We start from the raw sequence: 24,186 nt of genomic DNA, 5'->3' as shown, positions 1-24,186 counted from the left end.
CTGTGTTTTGGTTATCTATTGCTGCTTTAAACCCCAACATTTAGTGCCTTAAAACAATCATTTATTTGTTCACAATGCTGTCATTTTGGCAGGACTCTGTGGGGATGGTTTAACTGTTCCATATGGTGTCTGCTGGAGCTGGAACTTCCTAAGGGCTTTTTCACTCATGTGTCTGGTAGCTCAGCTGGGATGAGCTGAAGAGCTAGAGCTGGCCTGGCATCTCTGTCTTTTCACATGGCCTCTCCTTGTGGGTAGCGTGGTCTTCCTCACAGCAGGGTGGTCTCTCCGTATGGGTGGCTGGCATTTTCCAAAGTACAAAGCAGAAGCTCTCGGGTTTGCTTACTGCCGAGGCCTGGAAGTCCCAGAACATTCTTTCTGCCACATTCTGTTGGTCAAAGCAATCACAGGGCCAGACCAGATTCAAAGGGAAGAAAAAATAGACCTTCATGATGAAGGGAATACTGTTGTGGTCATCTGTGGAAAAATGATCTACTTCATATTGGTTTTTTCCTATCATCATAACAAGATCATATGATTTCACATGTTGCTTTAACCGTGCTAAGCCTTCTCAAACTAGAAAAAGGTAGGCCTGGCCGGGCGCGGTGGCTCATGCCTATAATCCTAGCACTTTGGGAGGCCGAGGCGGGTGGATCACGAGGTCAAGAGATCGAGACCATCCTGGTCAACAAGGTGAAACCCCGTCTCTACTAAAAATACAAAAATTAGCTGGGCATGATGGTGCGTGCCTGTAGTCCCAGCTACTCGGGAGGCTGAGGCAGGAGAATTGCTTGAACCCAGGAGGCAGAGGTTGCGGTGAGCCGAGATCGTGCCATTGCACTCCAGTCTGGGCAACAACAGCGAAACTCCGTCTCAAAAAAAGAAAAAAAAGAAAAAAGGTAGGCCTTTTTTAGTTTTTAAAAATTAGCTCCTTGTAATTGTCATCATACTTTGGTTCTCAATGTGGAGATGGCATCTTAGATGGATTCCTAGAGAGAAACAAGAGATCATGGGGCTCCTACCATAGCATTTGGGAGAAAATATTACGAGCCTGATTTGTAAAAACCTAAAATCCAAAGCATGTTCAATTCTGTGAGACTATCTAGATCACAATTTTAGTTCTTTCTTCCAAGATAAGGTCCACTGACCACCATATTTTGATCATTACTCCTTGGTGTCTGAGAATTCCCTGCACTGCAATTTACATCCTTTAAAACCAGTATTGTTGGAAATGGACTGACTACAGGATTCCTTTGAGGGTCACAATGTGAGTGTCTTTCAGATACTGTAATGCATGATAGGCTTTCCTCGAGGCTTGCTATACAGTTCACCCCGGCTCAGAGAACTACATCGCAGTCCAAACAGGATCCACAGGAGAGCTGACAGGCATCAACGTGACTCACCTGCCTTTGCCAGTTAATCCACCTATATGTGGACAGAGCCTTGGTTTGGAAAACACTTTCAAGCCCACTGTCTCACTCTCTTGTCACTATAAATAACCTGGAGAGTTGGCAGGCCAGGCATGAATGCCCACACTTTATTTGCAGGTATGCAAATGAAACAGAGCGCTAAGTTCCCTGGGTTACTATGAGAGCTGGGCTGCAGCGCCTGCCTGGGGAGGTGGCCGCTCCCACAGGGTGCTCGTGTTGTCCGCTGGAGCAGAGGCCCCCAAGCCGGCTGACTTCTCTGCCTTCAGGCCTGGTCTCGCAGTCCCTATGGGCGAGGCGGCACCCAGAACCTACAGCAGGCCCGGCCGGGTCTCAGTGGCGGTTTCTACAGCAGGTGGGCCCCGGCTCGGTGACTCAGTGGTCTCCGCTCCTCTAACTGGGCTCAGCAGCGGCGCACCCCCAAGCCCCTGGCACCCCGGCTACACGTCTACCCACAAGCTGGCCAGGTGGAGCTCTCGCAGGCGTTAGCCCCAGCCCTCCCAGGGTCCTTAACGTTCCTCTCACAGGAAAAAACGTTCCGCGTCCTTCGTGCCCCAAAAGGACCTCTCACTCGGCCAGAGGGGTCGCTGAGGGCGAGCTCCCCCTCTGCCCTTCCGTCGCGGGGCAGAACCTCCTCCGCGCCCCGCTCCCGCCCGCTGCCGGGAAGCCGGCCCCGGCCCTGGCGCTCCCCTCCCCGGCCTAGCCCCTCTCTCCCACCCTTCCGCTCGCCCCAGCCTCCGCGCTGGGCTCCCGGGTTTTGTTGCCCGGGCTTGTTTCGGAGCGGAGCTCGTCGCGGGCCGGGCGCCAGGTCACGTGCGTTGGTGACAACCTCTCGCAGGGCGGCCCCAGGGCCCCCGCGCCGCCGATTGGTGGGGCCCGGCCTGGCGCGGGACGGCTCGGGGCGGGGCGGCGGGGCCCGACGGCGGGCGGAGCGGCCGATCAGCTGTTGCGAGCGCTGCACAACAACAAAAGGACCTGGACTGGCCGGTCTGGGCGCAGCGACCCGAGGGCTGGAGCCGGCCCCGCGCGCGCCGTCCGGGGACCTGAGGGAGACGCAGCGCAGCCCGGCCCCGCTGCAGCTACCTCAGCAGCCCCGCGCCGCCCGCGTCCTTTCCCGCCGAGCCGGCGGCCGCCTCCTTCCCCACGCAGCCCCCGCGGCCCGGGCCCAGTAAGTGCCGGGGGGCGGGCGGGCGTCTGGGGCCGCCTCGCTGCCGACTGGGGCCGCGGCGCTGCCCGCTCCAGAGCCCGGTGGGACCGGCCGGGAGCGCTGCCCTCGGGGCGCCGGTTGCGCGTTCTCCGAGCCCCTCGCTGCCTCCCCTCGCCGCCGCCGGGCGCGGCTGCCCACCCCGTCGGTCGGTCGGTCGGCGGCGGCCCCCGGGGCCCAGGGCGCGGACGGAGGCTGACGGAGGCGGCGGCGACCCTGACAAGGGCCCACCCGGGCCCCGGCACTGGGCGGCGGTTGAGTGTTTGGTCTCTGCCTCCTTTCCTTGGCCGCGGCGGGACCTCCTCTAACTCCTCCTCCTCCTTCTCCTCCCTCCACTCCTCCTCCTCCGCCTGCGCTCGGCCGTTGGATGGGCCGCCAGCTCCGGCCTCGGCATCGGGGCTCCGGCGGCCGCAGTCGGGACGCGTCTCCCGAGACAGCGGCACTTGGGCTTGTGGCCCTGCGATCCCGTCCCCCGCGCCTGCCCTCCAACTCCGGAGGCCCTGCGCCTACGGGGAACCCGCTCGGTGACCCGGCCACCGGCCCCCGCGGCTTGTCCCTTGACCCAGCTTGATCTTACTCTTGGCTACTTGGCGTTGCACCTGTGGAAAGAGCGCTTTCTTTGCCCGTTAACATTGAGATCCTTTGGATCGCTAACGCTTGCTGAGTGCTGAGTATGTGCCATATACTATGCTGCGGACTTTGCTTTATTGCCCCAGTTGATTCTCATAACCCTGGGAAACAGGCCCGGTTATCTTACACGTAGGAAACCCGTGGCACAGAAAGATTAAGTAAGTTGCTCAAGGCCACACAGCCTGTTAAAAGGAAACGATGTTTGTATTTTAAAGTGGCAGCCGAATTTTACCGGGACAGCCTTTGTTTTGCTTGTATTTCCTGATCATATCTGTTCAGTAGTTAATTCCAATTCGGAGTGGATTAAGGAAGAGCTTCTTTACATCTGTGACTCCCAAGGACTGGGGCATCCCCTGGCTAAAAGAACCTTTTCTCAATGCACAATAGTTTTGGGAAAAGGGGGAAAACTGTGACCCTTGAGGTCATTGAACAGAGGTCATAATGAGTTCCCTGAAGATACTGAAATCACCAGCGTGGTAATTGAAATACATTTTCATTTGCAGATGTGGAAAGCACTGGGAAGCTTTTAAGTCGCAATCAATATAATAATGAACTGGCAGCATAATTTTAAAAGGCTCCTGCCTGGAACCAGGACCTTACCAATTTCTGTGAACAAGGTCTAGTTTTCTCATCCTATCTTTTGTTCTTTTCTGCCATTGCTTCCTGCTATGTCTCTTGGGAATGGCCCTGCTTTCAAAATTCAAGATTATCAGGCTGTGAATTACCACTTACTCTTGTCTTTGTCCACTCTTTCAGCCTTCAGGGCAGGCAAGGGTGGGTCCCTGGGGGAATAGCTTCCCTTGCATACTAGTTGAACAGTCTTCATATAAGTGGAACAAGCAAAGACAGCTTTCTTGGCTTGGTTTTTTCTGCAGTTCAAAATCCGTTTTAAATTACTAGAATCTGCTTTTTTTTTTTTTTTTTAAAGTAATGGAAGAGGGTGGGATAAAAAGAGAAGGATAATTCTGAGGCTGCTTTTCAATGACGGTACATTTAGCCACCTGATTTCCTGAAACTGTGAATGAACCACAACTGTACACAAATTTAGAACTTAGATCATCAAAGTTGCAGGCTTCTTTTTTTAAAATGATTTTTGGAGCCGCCTGCTGGCAGCCTGAACTAACTGAAAAGGGCTGTTTTCTGAAGTTGAGAGACACCAGGTTGAAGCTGGGAGCCTAAAAGACCGTGTGTAGGGAAAACAAGGAATTGGAATCAGATGGATTTTTGTCCTAATGCTGACTCCACCCCAACCAACTCTGACATTTTTGAACAAGTTACTTAATTTCTGAGGCTTGGTTTCCTCATCAGTAAAATGGGACAAATAAGGCCCTGTTACATACAACAAGCATTCTGTGAATTGTAGCTCTAATTATTAAGTAGACATTTTATGGATAAACTCAAATGCTGTGATGCTAAATGGCTTGTTCACAGTCTCACAACTGGCTTTGAATGAGCTTGTAGTTAATATTTACTCAGGTTTGCTATTCTAAGTAGTATAGACTTAATACTTACACATGTGCTGGGTCTTATAACTGTCATTCCCTTGTTAAGGATGAGAAAACAGAGACCCCAAGATGTTAGTAAATATCCTGAATTCACATAGGTTGCAAGTAGCAGAGCCAAGATTTCAAACGGAGCAGGCTAACTCCAGGGTTTGTCTTTTTTTTTGGGTGGGGGGAGACCGAGTCTTACTCTGTCAACTGGGCTGGAGTGTGGTGGTGGGATCACAGCTCACTGCAGCTTCAAACTCATGGGCTCAAGCGATCTTCCTACTTCAGCCTACCAGGTAGCTGGAACTACATGCACACACCACCACACCCAGCTAATTTATTTTTTGTAGAGATGGGGCCTTTCTTTGTTGCCCAGGCTGGTTTTGAACTCTTGGCTTAAAGTGATCCTCCTGCCTTGGCATCCCAAAGTGCTGGGATTATAGACATGAGCCACTGTGCCCAGCCTCAGAGCCAGGCTTTATTTAGGTACCACAACATACTGCCTCTTGGTGGGCTACCTATCTTAAAAGTGAGAAAATAAGTAATGCTAACAAGATCTTTCAAATTAACAATTTCCTTTTCTAAGTAGTCGAACTAGAATGTTCTTCCCCATGTGTATTAGACTCAGTCAGCCACCTTTCTCTGCCTACAAACATCTCTGCTCATGTAAAATAGGAAAAACATTGATGATAAAATGTTAAGTAACAGTGAGATATGAGATACAAAACAGTGCATTCACAAGACTACAACTATGATAAAAAGAAACACTATGTGTAGAATAAAAAATCAGAAAAAAAAAACGCACCAATATATTAAGTGATGGGAACAAGGCAATGGAATAATACTTATTTTTCTTATTTTCTAAACTTTGTGTAATGTGGTTTTGTTCATTTTATAATTAAAAAGACATTATTTTTCAAAGGAAGGGATGGAGGTCTTTTGAGCCAAGCAGAGCAGGGACAAAGCTGCCTTCTTGAAATGATAGCGCCGAGACACTGTTTCTTTTCTCTATTGGGGGTTTCTTTTCTCTTTTGGGGAAACTGCTGGGCTGAGGCTGATTAAAGCTGAAAGCTTGCAGGTGCCTCAGAGAACAACAGTGCTACTCCACCTAACCTTTGCTTTACCTCTTTGCTGAATTCCAGAACTGTATTTGTAAATTTGTCCTCTTAGGACACATGCTTTCTCTGGCATTTTAATTTTCATTATATCGTTGCCCTAGTGTTGTGAATATTAGTGATCTGGGGAGGAGAGGAGTCTAAAGCTCTGCTTTTTCATTTACCTCCGCATAGAACCAGCCCCATCAAGAGCCTCCATCCCTGGGCAGGAGCCAAGGTCAACAGTAGCAGTGACTGGGCAGGGACAGTGTCTGGGTCATCAGTGGGAGGGTAGGCCGTTAAGATTTTAGGGAGATTTTTCTAGAACAGCCCTGTTCAACAGAAATAGATAATGTGAGCTACATGTATGTTTGAATTTTCTAGTAGCCATATTTAAAAAGGAAAAAGTTTATTTTTATTAATGTATTTAATATACTAAAATTATTTTTTCAACATGTAATCAGTATAAAAACTTTTAGATTTTGGGGGCTACTAAGTCTTTGAAATACACTCTAGTGTGGTTTTTTTTTTTACACATTCAGCACATCTCAATTCAGATACAAAGTTTTCATATGATGTACTTGATCTATATTTAGATACCATAAAATGTGAAGGTGAATAAGTGGATTAACATACCCTAACTATTCCAAACATACTTGAAAGTTAAAAAAAAAAAAAAAATTATATTATCAGCTTTTACATTTAACTGGATTAAACTTAGTAAATGGATTAAATAGTAAAATGAAAAATGCAGTTTCTTGGTCATACTAGTCACATGTCAAGTGTTCATTTGCATAATATGCCTGGTGGCTACCTCAGTGGACAGTTTTAGCAATGGAGGGAGGGTCTCTCCAATAGCTCCTTGCCCTTTGTGACACTTGCGAAAAGCAGGGCCAAAGGAACTTGGCTTTGCTAGTTAAACCAGCCTCACTTTTTTGTGCTAGAAGTTTGGCGGGAAAGAGAGTGATGAGGTGATTCAGCACAGTCTGCCCATTTTCCCAATGGTGAGAAGGAAGCTCAGAAGGGCCAGTTTAGCTCCAGCCACCTGTGGTAGAGCCACAGTCAGAACTGCTGCTACAGATGGCCAGGCCCCTTCCGCCCTCCCCAGGAACTCCATTCTGTGTTCTTCCCACATGGTCGCAGCAGATTTGCCATGCATTTTCGGCCTTATAGCTGCCAGTTGTCTGACCTGGGGGACAAGGCATTTGCTCAGGACAAGCAAAGGTTCCCCTGTGTGGTTGTCCCCTCCCAGTGGCTATAGCTGATTCAGGGCTAGAGTCCAGCACCATGCTCTGGAGAATTGGGCTTATTCTCTCCGCTGGTTCAGCAAACACAGAATTGTATGTGGGGCCAATGTCTGCCTCCATGATTTAAAATAAAGGAAGGAAAATTTACTTTTCCCTCCTAGCATGTATCCTCAAAAAATCTTTATTTACATTAGACCTTATGATAACTCATCTTGGGATACAGCTGTCACACCACAGCAGGTCCAACAAACTACAGAACCCACTTTTCTTCTCGTTTCTCTTACATAGAGCATAAAGCTGACTTTGAATTCTTCTGCAGCTCTAGTCTTCATGATTTGGCCATGTTGCTTTCCAGAAGGTTTCAGGAAGACTGGTTATGCAAGTGATACTTCCTGTTTACCCATTTTTAATAATTAATGGCTGAAGAAGATGAATTGTGACCACGAAGTGTTCTAATGTCATTTATTTGAAATGTTTTACTTGTGTAGTAGTGTGCCAAACAATTGTAGCAGTCCAGTTTATACACAAGGAACTGAACCTGTAATCTCATTAGCTACAGATCCCAATGACTTTTACAGCTAGAGATTATTTTGAAAGTGAACTGTCAGGAGCCTGAAATTTTTTTGTAGAAACAGTTTCTCACTTTGTTGCCCAGGCTGGTCTCCAACTCCTAGGCTCAAGCAGTCCTCTGGCCTCGGCCTCCCAAAATGCTAGGATTGCAGACATGAGCTTCCACACCCACCACATCCATTCCTATGCTTTTTATCATTGTCTTTGTGTTGACAGCTCCCGAATCTGTGCCCCTAGCTGAGACCACACTCCAGAGCTTCAAAGCTCTACATCCCGCTGCATGCTAGACATCTCCAATTGCACTGTTTTGCATATTCTCCAAATTTACCATGTTCAAAATACCTACCCTATACTTCCTGCAATATTCATTCCTATTTCCCTAAATGGTCCCACAATCCCCTCTTTTGGCCAAGCCAGAAACCTAGGTCTTTGACTTTTCCCACCCTCTTTCCCTGGCTTACTAGGCCCTGCAGGACCTGGTTCCTGATCAGCTCCCCCAGCCTGCTCTTGTGACCCTCCCTCTGGACCTTGAGCAGTACGGAAGATGCCACATTCTCAACTTATGCGCAGACTTCCATAGTGTTCCTTTGCCTCCTTCCTCCATTCCTGATCTCAGTCACTCAAGAGTTAAGGCATTTATGGCAGGAGTCCACTCAGGTAGCCTAGAGAACACCAAGTACTTCTTCCATGGCATTCATCACACACTAGGTTGTTAAACTGTGGGAGGGCCTTGTTCATAGCCTTCTGCCCAGCACTGCACCTGATGCATAACAGATACTCAGTAAATACATGTAGAATAACAGTTGACCTGGACTGAAGACTTTATTCCAAGTGTTTTGCTAAGTCCATTGCCTTTAACAAGAGTAGGGTCAGGGAGACTGTCTAGGAGGTAGTTTTGGCAAAGTCCCAGAGAGACAACAGTTTGGCTTAATCTAGGATAAGAGTGGTAGAGGGAAGCAGGCAGGAGTTCTAGATTTATTTATCCATTTCTACCTCGCTACCTGATGGGCATATGTATCTCAGTACACCAGTATTCCCTAAGGTAGGAGCTGTTGCCAACTGTAGTCAATAACTTTCTAACTCACACAGCGAGTGAGCAGCCAGCCAGGGTTTGAACGCAAGTGGCTGACCCCAGCACCCACCTGCTGAGCTGCTACACAGAAAGGGTATTTCCCGTGCTAGGTGCGGCCAAGCTCAGTTTTCTACATTGTAAATTTCTCTGTGCCAGCTGTACGAATAGTTTAGAAGTTCAAAGTATGCTTGCTGGGCTTATAGATTTTAAGTGTATTAGGTATGCTTCAGTTATAGACAAGAAGTACAGAGTGGAAGGGAAAATGAGCCAGAGGAGGGTCACCAGGCACTGTTGCTGGGACTTCTGGGCAGTTGAATATCACATAGCAAGACTGTTAATATCTAGAATTTGCTCATCTGCTTGCAGAAAAGTTTGAAGGGTATTACTCAGATTCATCCCTTATTATAAAAGCATAGATACAAAAAAGAACCAACTCCTTTCCTTTTATTTCATATATTAAGATATTTATAGGTTGAATTTGAGTAAGTAAGGGTATTTACAAAACATTATGTTGCATGTCTTGTGTTTGACTCCTGCACCAAGGGAATAGCTGTAGAATGTAGGCCAAGGCATATGCTTTCTTCTAGGGGTATGTGTATATGTGTATGCACGTATGTACATATGTGTACCCTGATTTGAAATAACTTTCTGTTTCATTTTAGGGATAATGACTTTTCTTGATTTTCATCTAAGTTGAATAAGCATCCTGTGCACTTTAATCTGCTGTTGGTACTGTCAGGCCAACTGAAGACAAGGTTTTGAAATCTCAGCTGTAAAAGACATCCAGCCAAACTCTCAGTCTTGCCTTAACAATGTTCCAGAGGCTGAATAAAATGTTTGTGGGTGAAGTGAGTTCTTCCTCCAACCAAGAACCAGAATTCAGTGAGAAAGAAGATGATGAATGGATTCTTGTTGACTTCATAGGTAATGTATACTTGGATACTTGGTGGTTCATCTTCACAGTAAAAGTGGAAACTTGCATCTCTGTTTTTGCATAAGAAAACCAATAACTAGGGTTTTTAAGCCTTAAAAGTAAACAGGAGTTTGTCTTTAAAAAATTGCAGGAAACCACCTGTGCTAGATGTCAGTGAAATTGACTGAAATCAGTGAGACTTTTTAGTTTTACAACTCTTATAGATTTATTAGATCAAGGGCACTTCAATAGAAAACCCTTATATTAGACAAGTGGTAACCCATATGGCTCATTACTTATTTATTCAGCATAACAGAAACAATCTTAAAATCACTCCTGCAAAGCCAACATAATCCATCCTATGTAGTGATACACACACACAATTTCTGTGCTCAGAAGTAATTTTATAATCATATAAATGAATATAAAGGGGTTTGTTTCTGAACTAAAAGAAGATATGTGAGCATCAGCTAATAGTATCATCTCTTCTTTTTCTGTGCTGTGAATCTGATGGGTGACTTTATAATGACTGCCCAATGTGATAATCATCCTCCTGTGGGACTCTTCAACAACACACATGGACTGCAATATGGACTATGATCTAGATACTTGCACTGGTTTCTCAGCGGAAGAGGAAGAAGAAGAAGAGGAGAACATCAATGAAGAGTCACCTGCTGAGCACCCTTCAGTCTTTTCCTGTTTACCGGCGTCTCTTGAGTGCTTGGCTGATACAAGTGATTCCTGCTTCCTCCAGTTTGAGTCATGTCCAATGGAGGAGAGCTGGTTTATCACCCCACCCCCATGTTTTACTGCAGGTGGATTAACCACTATCAAGGTGGAAACAAGTCCCATGGAAAACCTTCTCATTGAACATCCCAGCATGTCTGTCTATGCTGTGCATAACTCCTGCCCCGGTCTCAGTGAGGCCACCTGTGGGACTGATGAATTACATAACCCAAGTAATCCCAGGTATGTTACAAGTATTTTACTCTCTGTAGGCAATCCGCTGAGCATGAGTTTTATTTCTGCTATAATTCAAAGCTAAGTTACTAGAAGATGCAAAAGTAATTTTGTTAGAGATTTATGAAAGCATGTGCATAATGCACAAGGTGAGCCATAAAATAACTTACTGACCAGGCATGGTGTCTCACACCTGTAATCCCAGCACTTTGGGAGGCCAATGCAAGCAGATCACTTGAGCTTAGGAGTTCAAGACCAGCCTGGGCCACATGGTGAAACCCTATCTGTACAAAAAATTAGCGGGGTGTGGTGGTACCTGCCTGTAGTCCCAGCTTCTCAGGAGGCTGAGGTGGGAGGATGGCTTGAATCCAGGAGGCAGAGGTTGCAGTGAGCCAAGATTGTGCCATTGCGCTCCAGCCTGGGTGACAGAATGAGACTGTCTCAAAAAAAATAAATAAAAATTAAAAAAACAACTTATTTTAGATTTTTTAAGAAAGTTAGGTGTAGCATGGCCCCAGTTACATAACAGCATTCTCATTTACAAAATTCTGCTCCTGATTAGAAATAAGACTGGCATTTCTGCTAAGTGTCTTAGAATATAACTCTGACTTTATAGACTGGATTATTTAGGGTATCAAATTCAAATAGAATATCAGGTCTTAACATTTATTTTCTTCTAAGTATTTCTAGCTAGGTCACATCAATGATGTAACCCCATCTGTACAAAAAGTCAAATGATGTAACTTTGAAAACTTTTTAAATTTAAGAATAACAAACTCAGTTTCTTCCTGCAATACTCACACTGCACAGTCACCCAGTGCTTCTGACAACAGATGTGTGGGTTTTTCCCACACACCAAGCAAGCAATCCCCCAGCAGTAGACACCTTCTAGTGTCTTCTGATTCAATTCAATTCTGACAATATCTACCTGGAGATAGCATCAGATCCCACAGGTTGAAGGCTTAGTCCCATAAGACTGCTTCCCATTTCTGATGCCAATCTCAAGCCCCAGGTTTTACTTGTGCTTCTGACCAACCGGCTGTAAACTGGGGTTCCCACGACCCCCTCCTTGGATTTGACTAATTTGCTAGAGCATCTTATAGAACTTGGGGGAACATGTTTACCAGTTTATTATAAAGGATACAGATGAAGGGATGCATGGGGCAAGGCATGTGGGAAGGGCATGGGGCTTCCACACCCTCTGTGCACCCCCACCCATGTGGAGGTTCCCGAACCTCCACATGTTCAGCTCTCCAGAGGCTCCCTGAACCCAGTACTTTTGGGGTCTTATGGAGGCATCAGTACATAGGTGTAATTGATTAAATCATTGGCCATTGGTGATTGACTTAACCTTTAGACCCTCTTCCCTCTCTGGAGTTTGAGGGGTGGAGCTAAAAGCCGCAACTCTAACCCTGCCTTGGTCTTTCTAGTGACCAAATCCCATCCTGAAGCTGCCTAGGTGCTGCCAACCACTAGTCAACTCATTAGCACACATTTTGCATATTGGAGATTCCAAGGATTTTAGGAGTGGTATGCCAGGAAACAGATAAGACCAAATATATATTTCACAATATCACAGTCCAGTCTCAGTCTTCAAACTTGGATTCCTTTCAGCAAAAGGATATGGAACTCAAAAAATACTGGCACAACACCAGAATCCCATTCAGTCAGTAATTTATTCAGTCCATCATCGTATTCTATGAGCATGTCTCCCAGGGCAAGGCCACTCAGGTTTGCAGTTTCATTGATCTTGTTGGTTTCCAAAAGCAGAAATGGTCTTGGCAAACATGTAGCTTTGCCCTTTCAGGCATCTAGTTTACCTGAGCTTAGAGATAGTGTCGTCTTTTTTTCTGAGACGGAGTCTCGCTCTGTCACCAGGCTGGAGTGAACTGGCGCACTCGCAGCTCACTGCAACCTCCACCTCCCGGGTTCAAGCAATTCTCCTGCTTCAGCCTCCGAAGTAGCTGGGATTACAGGCACATGCCACCATGCCCAGCTAATTTGTGTCTTTTTTAGTAGAGATGGGGTTTCACCATTTTGGTTAGGCCGGTCTTGAACTACTGACCTTGTGATCCGCCTGCCTTGGCCTCCCAAAGTGCTGCAATTACAGATGTGAACCACCACGCCCGGTGAGAGACAGTGTCATCTTTTTATCTGAGCCTATTTCAAGGTATTAATATAATGAATTGATCCCAGTTCATAACCAATTTATTCATTCCTTTATCCTCTTTCTGTTCGTTTATTCCCAAATTTTTCAATCTCTGGAAGGGACGTTAGGTTTAGCCACCGTAATGGTCTAGATTGCAGGCAGCAATACTAGTCTAGCAAGTACTTCTTTCTCAGTCCACTCCCATTCAGATAGGGTAAGATAACGTAGGTGCAAAATTAGTGGGCTGTTTTTACCCCTAGACAATATAGCTGCATTTGTTGTTGACTCCAGTTTTACAAGATGGGGTATAGGCAACCCCCATAAGGCCCTTAGGAATTTTGAGATAAGGTTTAAAAACATAGTTACAGCTTCTTGCTCAGGAACCATGCCTACTTCCAGTACTTGTAGTTGCAGCCCTGCATACGGTAGGGGAAGAAAATGAGGTGTTGTGGGAAAGAAAGAAAAACTTAAAAGTCATTATACCACCATACTCATCTCTTGGCTAGAACTGCATAAATTATACCAGTATTCTCCCCATCCTTTCTTCCTCAGATCACCGGAAAAATAGGAAAATCTTGTGGGGACACCCCTTTAGTCGCACTCATATTGAGTGTAAGCCACCCTTTCATACTTTTATCTCCCCGTTTTGTTTTTGCTTTTGTTTTTGTTTTGAGATGGAGTCTTACTCTGTCAACCAGGCTGGAATTCAGTGGCAGGATCTCGGCTCATTGCAGCTTCTGCCTCCCGGGTTCAAGTGATTCTCCTTTCTCAGCCTCCCAAGTAGCTGGGATTACAGGCTCCTGCCACCACACCTGGCTAATTTTTGTACTTTTAGTAGAGAGGGGGTTTCACCATATTGTCCAGGCTGGTCTCGAACTCATGACCTCTAGTGATCCACCCACCTCTGCCTCCCAAAGTGGTGTTGGGGGTTATGGGCTGTATAGTGTGTTCTTTGGTCTGAAGAAATGAAAGTCAACTATCCACATCCATGCAGTATCTTCTTTTCTGGGCTTTTTATAGTACTCTGAGCATTTGCATCTTCCGTTGGGTAAGCAAAGCCCACTCCAGAGACTGTCTATTCTTCTTAAGACCCATTTGTAGCTCCCAGGGCTACCAGCACCAGTCTCACTTGCTATGCTCAGGGCCTTCCCACCAGGGAATCTGCCATCAGTAGTCTATCTCTTTTGCTGACTGGCAGAACGGTTCCCATTGGCATTTGCGTCTGAGAGGGTAGAAGAGGAACATCTAGATGTAGCCTGTCTCTGCATTGCCCGTACCACACATTTCATGAACCCAGGAGGGCATCTCTAGGGAGTACATGGGGATATATCTGCTTCCAATCCCAGTCACCTTCCAAACCTGGAAGGGAGTTCTTGTGATGGCCATTAGCATATCCTAATGTACCCCTCAAATTTCCATAGGGTTGTGCTCCCTATGGAAGCCAACCCTTTAAAAGTCCAGGTTTTCATTGTGATTCTGCCTGGCCATGTTGGACGGCCATTCGCCACTGCCTGAGTCAGTAAAAACCCAAACAGAGGGGCTTCCATCACCACTAGGAAAACAGCTGCAGTTCAGCCCACAGAGCTGATTTGTTTTTACCTTCTTTGCTCAAAGTGGCATCCTTCAAAACAGCATGCTATCTCTTCACCTTGGAATTTCCATCCACAACCAAGAAGCTCTTTGTCATTCAGTTGAGAGCTATTGGCACTGTGGAATCCAGCTCCTCACAGAGTTCCAGAGTCAGTCCAAGGTGGAAAGAGGCTCCCTGCTCGTGGTTGTGTCCTCCTTACATTCCCTACATAACATGATCTTGTAGAAGCCATTTCCATTTATTATGTAACTCTTCTGGGCACTGCCTTCTCATAGTGTTTCTCTGACATCCCCAGAGATAGCATGGGTATTTCAGGTTTCAAGATCATCTTATGTCCTTCAATCATAGGGGTAGCTTCAATTAGTGTCCCATAGCAAGGGAGTAAATGCCTCTCATGTGGAAATTCCTTACTCCAAAGTCTCAGTAGTTGTTACTGAGAGGTGCTCACAGTCTTTTGCCATAAGCGCCAGTTTCCATTCCACATAGGACTATCAGACAGATCATTTATCCCTGCCAGCACTCCAGCTTCTATTGTACAGTGTGGGCCTGGGCCATATTATGGTTCCCATTTAGCATGGCCAGTTAATATTGTCTTGAAGGGCAGATGTACATGCCTTTTGTTTTACAGTACGAGGTAGGGGAAGTATGTCTCCAGCCAGACATATCCATTCTCACAAAACAATTAGGTGAAGAGTATATAACTTCTTTACTTAAAGCCGACTTAAACATCCTACCTTTCATAATCCTATTAGCCCTTACATTTTTATGTTCTCTTAATCTGATTGTAACTTGAATCAGAGCTTTACCAATGGTTGTTGATACCACAGCACGTGGAGCCTCCCATACCAAGGAGACCCAGGAGTTTATCTTCACCACCCATTTTACCCACTTGTGTAGGAGAGGCCTTTGGTTCCCAGCAGAGACTGGGAAATAGATCCTTGCCCATTTGTCAGTCATTATCTTGATTAATGAATCTGTCTGTTGCCCCAAGCAATTGTTGGTCACCTTTCTTGTAATCTCTGCCTTCTGTTTTTTTAAGTTTTCCCAAACTTAAAGACATTATGTGATCTTTGTCCAGAGAACATATCCAGGAACTATCTGAGATTGCTTCCACCCACTAAAGTAAAGCCCAGCACCCTGTTAATTAGCTGAAAGTCCCGCTGTTCTATCCTGTACCTTAGTGAAATATTTCCTGTTAAAGTATTTTGGGAGCGTTGGCATTCCCTCTCTTAGGCCAAGGGTCCAGGTGGATGTGGATCTTTGGGCCAGTTCAGAATATCCCTATTGTTAGTGCTGTCATGCCCAGGTTCTGACTCTACTAAGAAGAGTATTGTATCTATTATATCTGTCTGTCTACTATTTCCTGTTTTCCAGATATAAACAAATCTTAGGCAGGACATTAATTTGTTAACTTTACCAGAGCTTGCTGTACTCTCAAGTCTCAATATTGTAGATGATCTTTTATGAGGCTAAACAGATTTCATTTTGCTTTGTACCAAAATGAAAAACAATTTTCTTATATGTTACATCATGCCAGGCTATATCCTAGGTAAGTTCTTGGGTGGGGAATGTTACTTTAACTGGCACTTTATTCCATGCTCCAAGTTTATTAAGAGGTGTTTCAGGCATTCCAACAAAAATTTAAAATATAACTTCTTGGAGTTGGTATTGATTTAACTGCTTTAGAGTTGCTTCGGATTCATTTCTTTTTCTTTTTTCTTTTTTTTTGAGATGGAGTTTTGCTCTGTCACCCAGGCTGGAGTTTGTATGTTTACTTTTCAGTGTTTAAAGTGTGTGTGTTTAGTGGGGGTCAGCAGCTTTGCAAAAGAATTTACAGAAACAGTATATGTGCAATGTAAAAAATTAGAAAATATGCAAAAATTCAAGAAATTACCTTTTCATGACCCAGAGATGAATACTTTTAACATCCTAGAGTATATCCTTCCAGATTGTGTTTTTTTTCTGTGCCTGTACATATACATACTTATAACCTAAATGGCATCATGCCATATATACTTTTTTTTTTTGAGACAGAGTGTTGTTCTGTCATCAGGCTGGAGTGCAGTGCTGCAATCTCAGCTCACTGCAACCTCTGCCTCCCAGATTCTCATGCCTCACCCTCCCAAATAGCTGAGACTGCAGGTGTGCACCACCATGCCTGACTAATTGTGTTTTTAGTAGAGACAGGGTTTTACCATGTTGACAGGGCTGGTCTCGAATTCCTGTAACCTCAGGTGATCCACCTGCCTTGGCCTCCCAAAGTGCTGGGATTACAGGCATAAGCCACTGTACCTGGCCTGTATATACTATTTTATAAACTACTTCTTTAGGCAGTGATCTCCCCCATTTTGTTTCAGTAGATATCTTCTTCTTCTTTCTTCTTTTTTCCTTCTTCCTTCTTTCTTTTTCAAGGTGGTTATATGTTTCTAGTTTTGGTACAGTGAGAATGTTGTTTTTATAGCTTGTTCGTTTTTCCATTTATATATGATAGACATAACATATAGGACAGTTAAATAAATATGTACTTTTCCATATATAAAGGATTAAAATAATGCACTAAATATTTATTTATTTACTTACTTTAAGTCAGAGTCTCACTCTATTACCCAGGCTGGATTGCAGTGGAATGATCTGAGCTCACTGCAACCTCCGCCTCCCAAGTTCAAGCAATTCTCCTGCCTCAGCCTGCTGAGTAATGGGGATTACAGGTGCACACCACCATGCCCAGCTAATTTTTTGTATTTTTAGTAGAGATGGGGTTGGCCAGGCTGGTCTTAAACTTCTGACCTCAAGTGATCCACCCGTCTTGGTCTCCCGAGGTGCTGAGATTACAGGCATGAGCCACTGTGCCCGACCAGAATGCACTAAATTTTATATGAATCCTTTCTGCACATAGGAAAATCCTGTAAATTATTACAGTTTTATAATAGTAACTATAATTTTTTAACATCCTTATTTTGAGATTTGAAATTCTTATAATGAAGTCTTGCTAAATCAAGATTGAAATTAGGTGTTACCAAAATTAGGCTAGTTTTGTAGTAAATATCTGTTTTTTTAGCAGGAAATAAATCATATGTCTTTCAGAAGTCAAATTGCTTCCACTGTGTCTATCCTTGGGGATATTACCATAAAGCACAGAAAATTAAGGTGCTTTGTAATTACAGTGGGCTTCAGGGTATATGTTTCATTGCATTTTAGTCTTTATAAATAATTGTTTTTGAAGGTTTTACATGTTGTCATAATCTTAAGTACATGTACATGCCTTTAATGGCACATAGTAAACCAGCTTTAATGAGAGTTGACCACGTCCTAATAGTAAAGTTACAATAGCATTTTAAATCTTACTAGTGATTTAATAGTTCGCCATTTAACATTTGTAGGGCCAGGAAAAGCTGCTTATAAGACTCACGGGCACAGAGTAAGTATATTCACTTTGAGACTGTGTGATATATGTATGTATAGGGAGGAAGGAACCAAATGCTGACCTTTTAAAAATGACTTTTCTTTTCTTTTCTTTTCTTTTTTTTTTTTGAGATGGAGTCTCACTCTGTCACCCAGGCTGGAGTGCAGGTGGCATGATCTCAGCTCGCTGCAACCTCCACCTCCTGGGTTCAAGTGATTCTTCTGTCTCAGCCTCCCAAGTAGCTGGGATTACAGGCGTGTGCCACCATACCTGGCTAATTTTTGTATTTTTAGTAGAGATGGAGTTTCACCATGTTGGCCAGGCTGGCCTTGAACTCTTGACCTCAGGTGATCCACCCGCCTTGGCCTCCCAAAGTGTTGGGATTACAGGAGTGAGCCATAGCGCCCAGCCTAAAAATAACTTTCTTTATATTAACTTTTTTCTATTAGTTTCTTAATGTGGCCTCTTAAAATTCTACTTAAAAAAATACATATGTACATATATGTGTATATATGTAGTAAAATATAATAGTGTTTTCCTCAAGTGATTTTAGGCAGAATATGTAACTGCCCTTCCTGTGTAAAATAATCCTTAAAAATTGTAAAGCTCTTCATATTATGTGTTGACATCCTTTAGAGTAATCCTAGTTGATTAGCTTTTTTATATGGAAAACATAATTATACTGTGTGTAGCCATATTTTAAGATTGTGTTATTCAAGAGTCTTATGATATTGCCATGTAAATACCATCTCAAAATGTGCCCTGTTGTGAGATAAATAAAAACTTAAAAGATTTAAAGCATGTTTCCTAGAACATTTTGCTAATAGACAGAAAATGTCTTGTGAAGGTGTTGTGAGCACACTGCTTTCTGATCAGTAAAATTTGGGAATTAAAATATTTTCCTTTTAAGATTATGGTGAGAATTAAAATATATATTTGCAAAAAATTGGCAAATGCAGATATTCAATAAATGTTAGCTCTCCTCCCAGACAAGCTTATATAAATGTGTGTGCTCTGTAAATGAAATTCAAAGCGTAAAGTGTGTTTTTAGAATACAGTCTACTTGGTGAGCCATCTGGGGCTTACATGGCATCTTTCTAGTAACAGTTGGCTCTGCTTCCCACCACTGTCAGTCAGGGGGGGTTACGGAATAATAAACTTGTCTGTCAGCCATGAGACACAAGCTCTCATTCAGCCATAAACAAATTAGTGCGGCAAATTGAATTGCTAAGTAACTTTTCCAGTTTCATTAATAACATACTCTGTTATTTAATACATTCCCCACTTTTTTCTGTTTCAGAGTGGAAGCTCAAAATGAAATGGGGCAGCACATTCATTGTTATGTTGCAGCTCTTGCTGCTCATACAACTTTTCTGGAACAACCCAAGAGCTTTCGTCCTTCCCAGTGGATAAAAGAACATAGTGAAAGACAGTCTCTTAATAGAAATAGCCTTCGTCGCCAAAATCTTACCAGGGATTGCCACTCTCGGCAAGTCAAGCACAATGGCTGGGTTGTTCACCAGCCCTGCCCACGTCAGTACAATTACTAAGAATTTCACGTTTTGCTGGTTGGTTTCTCTTGGTTTGTGCATATGTGTATGGATGTGTGAATATGTACAATGAAAATGTTGTCTCTTTAAAACCAATTGATAACCAATCACATAGTTGTATCAGTGTATTTAGACACTATCTTGAAAACCAGATTTATATGCTGTGTATCACATAATGCCTTGCCTTTAACATTTACTTTTTTGTACACTTTTTCAGATTGTTTCTGGAAACATATCAATACAATTACAGTGTTTGGTGTTTGGGGTTGTCTTTAAATCTGTTAGAGTGTACATTAGTCAGCATTTTAAAGACGTTTCTTCCCAAGTACAAGAATAGGCATCTACATTTTCATTTTATTTTGTATTACTTAATCTTTTGAGCAAGCAAAAATTTATTCTCAGGGTCAGCTGTACACTTTATTGACCAGTACTTGATAATTTCTCTGTATATGATGAATACATTTTTACACACTAACATGAGCATTAACAGGTGATAGTTGCCATGGATATAATGGAATTATGGCTGGACTTTCTTTTGAAAGAAAACTTGATACATTTCTGTGTGTATGGTTTTTCCGCAGATTAATCATGCAGTTCATTTGGAATTGAGGTACATTAAGCTTTAGTGAAGAACGCATTCAGTAATTCCAATGTGACTGCATGACGTGGTACAGACATTACAGGTGTTGTAGACTTGCCTCATGCAGAGGGATTAAATTAGGCCTGTGAAATTATATTTGGAAAATTCATGTCTGTAACTAACCCAGTATCTAAGTCCAGTATTTAAGTCATTCCGATTCCTTCCTGCCAATTCTGCCCACTCGTCTCCTCACGTCAGTTATAAATTCAGAAGTACTTGTGTAGGCACTTGAATGATTTTATATTTTTCTCTGCCCGAAGGAAAAGAGATAGGCTTTATATTTCCACACAGAGTGAAAAATCCTCTGTCACGAAGCCTGCCCTACCAAGTGGCAAGCAAGGATGTGGGGGAATTTCTGGTGATGATGTCTTTCATGGCATCTGAGTGAAAAGTGACAGGTTGGCTAAACTTTTTTCTTTTTCTTTTTTTTTTAATTGCCTTGTATTGTGGGTATTCTTCCCTGCAGTCCAAATGACTTTTCATTTTTTGTTTTAACTGCAGGCAAAAATCTTTAACCACTCTGGCCTCTGTTTCTTCCACCAACAGGGGGAGGAGCAGTGACATTTACCTCCCTCACAGAGTCACTGTGAGAGTTCTATACCGATTGGAAGTGGGGCTGTTCAGAACTGAACCTTGTAGGAAATTCCAAGGGCCTTTCTACTGAATCTGGTGATAGGGTGGGGCCGTGGCACTTTCTCTGCCACAGCTGTTCTTCACAGTGTTGGTGCTAATGAGGCCAGGGTGCAGGGTTCGAGTCACACATAGGCCAGTTAACATAGAGAAAACTATTTCCTTACCTCCAGCCAGTCACTTCCTTTTTCCGTAGTTGTGATGTGTTTTGCTGAGCCATCCACTCTGACTGATTTCCTCTGAAGTTAAGTAAACCCATTTACAATCCAAAGCACATTCTACTGACAGAAGTGTCGCCTTCATCATCAAGCAGCTTGTTTTTCCATCTCCTCTGCAACCCTAATTAAATGAGTACAGGTCTAGAAAATGTTTTCAAAGAGAAAAGCAGCATATACTTATGTGAAGTATTATATTTTTCAATAACCCTGTAGTGGCATGATGCAGGGAACCCTGGGAGACTTGCAGGGAAGAGCTGTGCTCTTTTCTGACTAGACTAGAGCGTTTGGAGTAGAAGAGGTCAAATGTGTAGTTACATGGAGGTTTTAGAATGTTCTTCTCCTGGCTGTGATGAAGTGCCAGGATATCTCTTTAGAACAAGAATCTAGATTCCCCCCTTTCTCCTTATTGCCCCTCCCATTTTGACTTCCCCTTTATTTATTTGTTTTCTAATTAGGGGCCAAGTCTGTAAAGTTTTGTCAAACTGAGTTAGAAGTTGTTTTCTTACTATTTGTGTTTACCAGAGTTGGGAGAAACGGTATAGTTTCCATGAAGGTGTGTATGTTTTGTACAATGTTTGTTATATGGCCATGCATTGGTAACTTGAAAATAGACCAGCTTAATGTCTTCAGGCTGTAAGCCTCTGAATACACAGTGTCTCTCTTTCATACATTGCATGTAAGTCATTAGTACCTCGCAAGCTGCAGAAGTTCAGCCATGAGATTTTGTTTGGCAGCATAAACAGATTTATATATAACGGCAAAAGCCTTTTTTCAGATTTCCTTACTGACTTTTCGTTTGCCTTATCTGGGGCTAGTTTTTTATGCTTTGTGTGCAGAAAACAAAAAATTACATTCATTGGGCCTTTTTTCAAGGTTGGGATTACCACACCACCTGGAATATCATGCTGTGGTTTCTGCCTAAAATTGGCACATGTAAGAATTAAAGAAAATGGTTATATAATTCAATTGAAGCTCTTGGTCATTAGATGTTAGGCATCTCCTGTATGTAAGACACAAGGCCAGCCACAACACAGAACGATAATATTGTTAAGTATTCTCTGAAACATGGCCAAAATGCATTTTATTATGAGCTTTTTTTTTTTTTTTGCTATTGTAAATATTAGTGGTTTACAATGTGCTTTAGTCATATTTCTTTAAAATGCAAGCAGTGAGAAATAAGACCCCTCTGTTAGTAGCTCTAACTGATAACATAGAATGTTACTTGGAAAAAGTCTGGAATATGCGGTGTGCACAAGCAGTGCTTTGTGAATGAGTTGCTTAGCTTTTACATTGCACCATGTTTCTCAAAGTTTGTTTTTGTTGATAAAACATTTTATAATGTACATCTTATGTTTATTTTTCTTCCTCAACTAATTGAACTGTGTACTGCACTGTAAGTTGAAAATTAGTGATCCATTATTTATCTTCTGTGGCAATGCATTTATATGGTCAATTGGCTGGGGATTTTTTGCAGAAAGATGCAAAGTGATTGGATTTTTGACTTCCTATCGCAGGGAGCTTTTAAAAATGTGTTAATTTCCTGTACATTTTTCTAATCCCCATGCAAACTGTTCCTGTTTACATACATTCTCTGTTGTATCAGTACTTTGATGAGTGAGAAGAGAGTTTACTTAAAACTTGAGCGGGCTGTTGAGCATTGTTTCTGCTTCTCAAATCTGTATAGCACACTGGTTTGTAATCATTATGTCTTCGTTGAAATCCTTGCTTCTTCTCTTCCTCAGTGAAATACATTATATGTTATCTTTATGTATTCATTATTCTCATTTGCTTTGAGTCGGAAACAAAAACATGAAGGACTCCAATTAGAAGATAGATATTTACATTCAAATAGATTAGTGGGAAAAGTTTAAGAGTTTCCAGGTATTAGTTTTTATTTTTTGAGTCAATTAAGAGAGACTGCTCCTTTGACTGGGAGACACTAGTATATGTTTGTAATGTTACTTTAAAATGATCTTTTTATTTTATAAGTTCTGTGAATACTGGTTAAACTGTTGCAAGTTGGGCTTATATCATGGATGGTTTCACTGCCATCAGCCATGCTGATATATTGGTAATGGCATCCCTATCTACTTATTTTAATGCTTAAAATTATACATAAAATGCTTTATTTAGAAAATCTACATAATACAGTGGTGTCAGCCTTGCCATATATCAGTTTCACTTGAAATTTGACACCCATTGAAGTGGTTTAGGGTGGAGAAAGAGGTACTGGAAAACATGCAGATGAGGATGTCTTTTATTTGCAACAGTATCTTCTGCATGGGAGAAGTTACTCTTGAAAGGCAGGCAGCTTAAGTGGACAGTGTTTGTATATCATTGAGAATTTTCTTTATGACATTTTTTAACATTGTGTAATTGTTAAATGTCCATTTTTTGCTCTGTTTGCCTGAAGTTTTAGTATTTGTTTTCTAGGTGGACCTCTGAAAACCAAACCAGTACCTGGGGAGGTTAGATGTGTGTTTCAGGCTTGGAGTGTATGAGTGGTTTTGCTTGTATTTTGGTTGTTTTCTTTTAGAGATTTTAAACTTTAGTAATTGTGTGTGTTATTTTTTTTTAAGTGGCTTTGTTTTTTTCTCAAGTAAAATTGTGAACATATTTTCTTTATAAGGGCAGGGCGTGAGTTACGGAGACTGAAGAGTATTGTAGACTGTACCATGTGCCTTCTTAATGTGTTTCTGGACACACTTTTTTTTCATCAACTTGAAAATTCAAAAGGGACATTTGGTTAGGTTACTGTACATCAATCTATGCATAAATGGCAGCTTGTTTTCTTGAGCCACTGTCTAAATTTTTTTGTTTTTATAGAAATTTTTTATACTGATTGGTTCATAGATGGTCAGTTTTGTACACAGACTGAACAATACAGCACTTTGCCAAAAATGAGTGTAGCATTTAAACATTGTGTGTTAACACCTGTTCTTTGTAATTGGGTTCGGTGGTGCATTTTGCACCGTGTTTTTAATCTGTCAATAAATAAAATGTCCTTCATACTTGTCAGATTCTTTTATTTTATAGTCGGAGGTACCACTTACTGTTTTGTTTGTCCAAAAGATGTGTTTAATATGCATTTTAAATATGTTTTTTGAAGTATGTATAAAATTTGTATATTAAGGCGGGGCAAAGTGGCTCATGCCTGTAATCCCAGCACTTTGGGAGGCCGAGGCAGGTGGATCACATGAGACTAGAAGTTTGAGACCAGCCTGGCCAACATGGCAAAACCCCATCTCTGCTAAAAATATAAAAATTAGCTGGATGTGGTGGTGTGCACATGTAGTCCCAGCTACTTGGGAGGCTGAGGCAGGAGAATTGCTTGAACCTGGGAGGTGGAGGTGGCAGTGAACTGAGATTGTGCCACTGCACTCCAGGACAACAGAGCAAGA

At 42.8% G+C, this 24,186-nt stretch overlaps 1 protein-coding gene across 4 annotated transcripts; it reads left to right on the top strand.

The window, feature by feature from the left end:
- Window positions 1–2,336: 2,336 nt before the first annotated feature.
- On the top strand, window positions 2,337–23,799 carry TP53INP1 (tumor protein p53 inducible nuclear protein 1). 4 transcript variants are annotated; one of them, XM_017538140.1, is made up of 5 exons: window positions 2,337–2,592; window positions 9,394–9,655; window positions 10,250–10,613; window positions 17,725–17,762; window positions 19,048–23,799. In XM_017538140.1, exons 2-4 carry the CDS (start codon window positions 9,544–9,546, stop codon window positions 17,744–17,746), a joined length of 498 nt encoding a protein of 165 aa, XP_017393629.1. In that variant the 5' UTR covers window positions 2,337–2,592; window positions 9,394–9,543; the 3' UTR covers window positions 17,747–17,762; window positions 19,048–23,799. The 4 variants fall into 4 exon arrangements, with proteins under 4 accessions (XP_017393629.1, XP_017393624.1, XP_017393627.1 ...); XM_017538135.1 differs by lacking the exon at window positions 17,725–17,762; XM_017538138.2 differs by lacking the exons at window positions 2,337–2,592; window positions 17,725–17,762 and adding an exon at window positions 2,739–3,416.
- The last annotated feature ends 387 nt before the right edge of the window (window positions 23,800–24,186 follow it).

Source organism: Cebus imitator, unplaced genomic scaffold (assembly GCF_001604975.1).
Source record: "Cebus imitator isolate Cc_AM_T3 unplaced genomic scaffold, Cebus_imitator-1.0 Scaffold109, whole genome shotgun sequence".
Classification (NCBI taxonomy): domain Eukaryota; kingdom Metazoa; phylum Chordata; class Mammalia; order Primates; family Cebidae; genus Cebus; species Cebus imitator.
Note: the sequence above shows the minus strand (reverse complement) of the source record. Positions and strands in the feature narration are given on the sequence as shown.